The sequence below is a fragment of the Austrofundulus limnaeus genome, unplaced genomic scaffold (genome assembly GCF_001266775.1).
Source record: "Austrofundulus limnaeus strain Quisiro unplaced genomic scaffold, Austrofundulus_limnaeus-1.0 Scaffold38, whole genome shotgun sequence".
Lineage (NCBI taxonomy): Eukaryota > Metazoa > Chordata > Actinopteri > Cyprinodontiformes > Rivulidae > Austrofundulus > Austrofundulus limnaeus.
This window is the reverse complement of record NW_013952440.1, coordinates 2643700-2649727: the sequence shown is the minus strand read 5'-3', so window position 1 is coordinate 2649727 and position 6028 is coordinate 2643700. Positions and strand designations below refer to the sequence as shown.

At 37.6% G+C, this 6028-nt stretch overlaps 1 protein-coding gene across 1 annotated transcript in view; it reads left to right on the top strand.

Annotated features, from left to right (window-relative positions):
- LOC106516464 (extracellular serine/threonine protein kinase FAM20C) overlaps positions 1–5158 on the top strand; it is an 11935-nt gene extending 6777 nt beyond the window's left edge. Inside the window, exons 5-10 of the mRNA XM_014006841.1 lie at positions 2628–2743; positions 2834–3014; positions 4184–4293; positions 4459–4540; positions 4738–4797; positions 4908–5158. Of these exons, the coding sequence (XP_013862295.1) occupies positions 2628–2743; positions 2834–3014; positions 4184–4293; positions 4459–4540; positions 4738–4797; positions 4908–5157 (799 nt within the window). The 3' untranslated portion in view covers position 5158. The remainder of the gene's footprint in view (positions 1–2627; positions 2744–2833; positions 3015–4183; positions 4294–4458; positions 4541–4737; positions 4798–4907) is intronic.
- Positions 5159–6028: the final 870 nt, after the last annotated feature.

Sequence of the window (6028 nt, the reverse complement as noted above, 5' to 3'; positions counted from 1 at the left end):
CACACACACACACACACACACACACATACAGGAAGCAAGTGATGCTCAAAGACAGATGTATCCTGTAATAAACAGGTCACCTGGCTACAATGTATTCATGAAAACCTGCATGTCTAAGGTAGCAGTGCACAAACAGGACCGGAGTCAAAATGAAATTTAAAAAGAAAATGTAGACATTCAGATACAAATTAACTATCAAATGTAGCCATTAYTACATAACAATAATGTGACAGTGAGCATCACTGATGCATGCGACATTCACCAGCGGCAACAATGAAGGATCCTGTAGTTGTGGGTCTTTGGAATAATTTCTAAAGCAGAGTTTGAAAGAGAGCTAAAACACTCAGAGGAAGGAGTCACACTACACACGAGTCTACATCATGATGCAACATTCAAATAAGAGTACAGGACAACAGACTTGTAAAGTGCTTTACATTAAAAAATAAGTTAAACATCAAAGACAACATGAAACAAAATATACCAAATCAAATACAATAAAACCAAAAACAAACAAAAAACATTATCAAATATTAAAAGCCTTATTAAAAAGTAAGTCTTAAGTAAAGATTTAAAAGAAAACAGTGAGGTAGCCTGTCTAATATTTAGTGGAAGTGCATTCCACAAACTGGGAGCCCTGACCATAAAAGCCCTCTCTCCTTMTGTCACCAGTCGAGCTCTGGGAACTGATCTTAGGTGACGAGACGGTATAMATGGGTTGAGAAGTTCAGAAAGATAAGATGGCGCCAGACCATTCAAAGATTTAAAAAACAAACAATAAAATTTTCAAATCAATTCTAAAAACCACAGGGAGCCAATGTAAAAAGGAGCGAACTGCAGTGATGTGCTGATATTTATGGRATCGTGTAAGAACTCCAGCTGCAGTGTTTTGTATTAACTGAAGACGAYTGAGAGAACTTTGAGGCAGACCAGTCCTGTAAATATGATTTAAACCAGTTTATGTAGAGATTGGTCATACTTCTTTTTAACACTGAAGAGCTGTTGACCCAAGGTCTTGCTCTGAAGCATGAACTAATAAAAGACTTAATAAAGGTAGTTTAAGAACTATAAATGGCCACAGTATCACCAGTCCAGAAACAAAAGACAAACTGTGTGGAGGTACTTTGAAGGGGTTCCTCGTTGTGTCTTTAAAGTATCTGCATCATCAGAGATACTAACAGCCCAGAGCTCAAACTCTTTTTGGCACAGACGTCTGCATAGGTTGCATTTTGTCATTTAGAGACAACAGCCAGAAAGACAAACTGAGATTGGAGGGTTAAGACTAAAAGGTCCAGCTAAGTATCATTTATGCTACAGCCAAAATGAGAAGCCATGCAAGCAGATGACAGGGTACAAGAGCATGTACAGTATGCTACAGAAAGAAGGGTTCTATCCCAACTATAGCAGCTTCTCTTTGCAGAGATAATGGAGCCACTAATTGTTGCTTTTGTCATTAAATATTTTAAGAACGTCTCATCAGGTACAGTATAATTCAAACCAAGAACACCCTATAGTAGCTGTTGTATATCTACTTTAAAGTTCTCAGTCACTGGCAATAAATCTTTATCAATAGATCAGCCTCTCTTAAAACCAGGATGGTTTAGCCTGAGGAGGTTGTTATTTTAAAGAAACCCTGGCATTTGTCTTTATCCAACCTTTTCAGTTTGACCAAAGTTCAGAGCAGGCAGCGTTTGGAGCAGGACTGTGGTCTAAAAGGTGCCTGAGGCGAGAGAAGCATTTATAACCTACCTGAATGGTAGCAGAGAAAAATATGTGAAAGGGAAGTTAGAAAGAATGGATATTCCCCAGCATAAGGCACAGCGTCATGGTCAACACAAACACGAAACCAACTGTCAAGCACAGTATACAAATTTTACAAATACTGCACAAATACAAGAAGAGTTTTGATGCCTCAATACTCAGCAGTCAGGAGGGTAATAAAGAAAATATCTGCAGATGATTGGAGAAGATGTAGAGAAGGAAGTAGGATTGAACATGTACTGTATATATGTATGGATAAGGTCAAATATTCTTGTTGGGTAATGAGGAACAGAAATTGGTGACGACTTCAACGAAAACAGAAAACTCATTGGCATCATTAGTCTCTTTTGAGGATAGAGATCTAATAAAAGCTGGAGTTGAAGTGGCAGAGGTTTTTGGAGTTTGTGCTATTACTGAATGAAAGACAAGTGAAATAGTTTCAGAAACAATCCCATTAGTTTTTGTAATATTTTTTTGAACAGTTTCGTTGTCTGTGGGAGTCTACAACTGTTTAAGGTCAAATGTGTTGATCAGCGACAAGAAGTGGGCAGAATTCTGACCATCTATGGTCGGTCTTGTCCAAGAAGAAGAGAACAGTCGTGTTCTAGAGAGGAGGACAACAGATTTTCTGTCTCGCCAACAAAGCTGTCCAAATGTCCTGGTGGGCGATGAATGACAACCAAAGAAATTTTTTGCAGTTAGCATAGCAGTTCAGCTGTGTTTATAACTGTGTGAATGTGATGAAAATGTTCCTGTGAAAGAAAATTATGTAATATCAGCTTTAATTATTTATTTATTTTTCAGACATTGTTTTCCTGCAGTCTCTGATGGATTTTCCTTTGCTAACATGTCCACCGCTAYTTTCTCAGATTACTGGGCTTCAACCGGATCCCTCCGGTGGTTGGTCGACTGATCAATGTCACCACAGAGATCAGAGATATTACCACTGACCACAAGCTCTCTAGAACCTTCTTTACTTCCCCTGGTATGTGTTTGGATGCCCACATGCTCCTCATGTGTTACAACAAAGAGAACTGATTTCACTAAAAACCCACAACTTGACCACCCTCTTTAGCTGGAAACGTGTGTTTCTACGGCCAGTGTGAATACTACTGTTCAACAGAGAACCCTGTCTGCGGTCGGCCACATGCGCTGGAGGTTTCCCTGTCTACCATGCTACCTGACCTCACCCTTGCWCCCCGCAGGTCCTGGAGGTCACCGTGGAGGCGATCCTACAGTCGGACAAAGCTGGCACAGTGGGTACACTTTGTGTATCTTGGTCTCTTTCATAGTAAAATACATTTTAGTGTATGTCTTAGTCAGAAAAATATTTCCTTGATAGACATTTACTGTTATCTTCTTGTTGTTGGTATGATGATTTATGTCATGAACCCTCTACCAGCAGCAGATTATTTGGAAGTTAAAGGTGAACATGGATCTGCTATGAAATTAGTCAGCATGCAAAGATTGTTAAAGACTGTATGTKTATTGTGGTGTCTGTCTGGCTTTATACAAAATGATAGGCTTTTACTGCCCTCTAGTGGTCGCACCGAAGAATTGCAACCCAGTTCTGAATGTGTGGCTAATGGTGTGTTTGTGTTCTTAAAAAATAAGAATAAAAAAATAAGTAGACTACCACTGAGGTACACGATTTGACACAACCTGATGTGTGCATTTTCTAAATTTATGAAGGCAAAATGTTAAAAATAAAATTAAATGTTGAAGAATACAAACAATTATTTATAACCATTTTTAGTAATACTGTGGTGTGGCTAGGCAGTATTATGGCCCGGTTTTAATTGAGGTTATTGACAAATATCCCTAGTAAAATAATTTGTTTTGTCCACATACTTCATATCTTTTGTGTTTATTTAATTATGCATTATTCTGATAATTGGGATATGTGGCACTAAACACAAAGTTACACCTTTTTGAGATGTGTTGCTGCCATTWTATTAAATGGGAGACTGCAATGAAATGATTCAATCCAACCTGCTGGCTTCTTTTTTTTATAAGTGTATATAATAATGTGTAATATAGCCTGATGGCTTCCTTAGACTGAATATTTTTTAGTGTCCTGAGACGGCATTAGTTGTGACTTGGCGCTATAAAAATAAACTCAATTAAAATGAACTAAATTCAAAATTACTTTTTTTATTTCCAAATAACTGCACCATTTGTTAATTTAAATATATGATTTGTTTACTATGTCTCACTGTGAATAAAACATGGCTTTATGTCATTTTCAAGCCACTGCATTCTGCTTTTACTTGTATTTTACACAGCGTCCTAACTATTTTGAAACTGTTGTGCTGCGTAAGCGTGTGAATAAGCTAACAACGACAAGCATTATGATGAGGGTTTTAGAAACCGGATGCAAACCATTGCAGTTTTTAACTGAATGTCACTTCACTGTTTGCCTTAGGTGGGAAAAGGACCCAGCTTACTGTGACACGGTGAAACAGACCCCTCCTTACAACACCGGCACCAGACTGGTGGATCTCATAGACATGGCTCTTCTGGATTTTCTCATGAGTTCGTTATTTCTGTTTGCATTTTTAACAGCTTAATCTGTACCTCTACTTTCGAAGATATATTCTAAATCAGGCTATCCACAAGTTTAATGGAAAAAAAGTCATAATTATTGGTTATTTGTTAATGAAAAGAGAGTAAAATACTCATGTTTTTTTTTATTCAAAGGCAACATGGACCGTCATCATTATGAGACGTTTGAGAAATTTGGAAATGAGACTTTTCTACTTCACTTAGACAATGGACGAGCGTGAGTAGATTACCTTTAAATGATCAATAATATAACCTGATTAAACCAGGTATTATAAGGTACACACCAGGGTACATACCAGGTAAGTACCAAGCTGTATGATGTATTGCTACCATTAACAAAAAAAAACTATTTTTTACTCAGTTGGTGATCATAGTAAATGTGTTGTTTTCAAAATCAGTTGTAATWTTTGTCAGGTTTGGGCGTCACTCTCAAGATGAACCATCTATTCTGGCACCTCTGACTCAGTGCTGCAGGTAAATCTGTCAGTTGGGAAATTATAGATCTTTACCTGTAAAAACAAAAACGAGCCTTTTGTAAAACTCTGAGATACTACCTTCTCGGTGTCACTCCTCTGCTTGTGCAGGATCCGTCGCTCCACCCTCCTGCGTTTGCRTCTCTTGTCCCTCCCTGAGTTTCGTCTGAGTGACGTCTTGCGGGAGTCGTTGGCTCAGGATCCTCTGGCAGCCGTGGCCCCCCTTCTCTCAGAAGCCCACCTGTCTGCTCTGGACCGCCGCCTCGCAGCTGTTCTGCAAGCTGTCCAGTCTTGTCAGGAGAACCACAGCGATGTTATTTATAATGATTTGGTACTAAATGATCAGAACTATGATCATTAGTTGGCTCTGGGAAAACAACAAGAAGATAATAAATTATATATTTATATTTATAGCACCTGTCTCATAGTCGGTGTTGTTTTCATGTTTCTTAGTAACCAGTCAACATTCAAGATACTCTGACTTTTGAGGTTTTTGTTATTATTATTTTTTAACATTTCAGTAAAGTATCCTCAGTGGGATTCGTGCGGATGCCAGTGAACGCAGCGCAGATCTCATTCCTTACGGGCCTAATTAGCTCCACTGATTTCAGCTTTGTTAATGAATATTAAAGTCAATAATTAATTAATGAGTAACCTAAAACATGAATTTAAACATTCTGAAAGCAAATGAACAAGACATTTAGTTGWTCATCATTTATGCAAAATTCTGTAAGTTTAGTTTTCTTTTTGACTCACTTTACTTAAAGGATTATTTCAGATATTTTTGAAGTGCACTTTCAGTGGTTCGTCAAGCATGGTTGTGGATATGATTTGGGACTAGCAATCTATAAAAATACACTCAAAATAAGCAAATTAAGCCTTCATTTAATACTTTGGTTAAATATGATCATGATAGCTGACTCAAGAACATCTGAAGATATTCTAAGTGTTCAGTCTAAACACTTTCAAACCAAACCAAATACATTTTTAATATTAAAATTGTAAATGAAATCAAAACGTAGTATGAACTTTGTTTTGGGCTGTCATCATTTTTCACCCTGTCAGATCCATGGAAACATCACTTCAAAACAATTTTCAGTCCTATCACCTTGACCAAATTTTAATTGCTCGCAGAGGTTCATTCATTGATTACTACCTGAAAGTTTCATTAACATCTGTCCTGTGGGGTTCTTGAGATATTTTGCTAACACACACACACACACACACACACA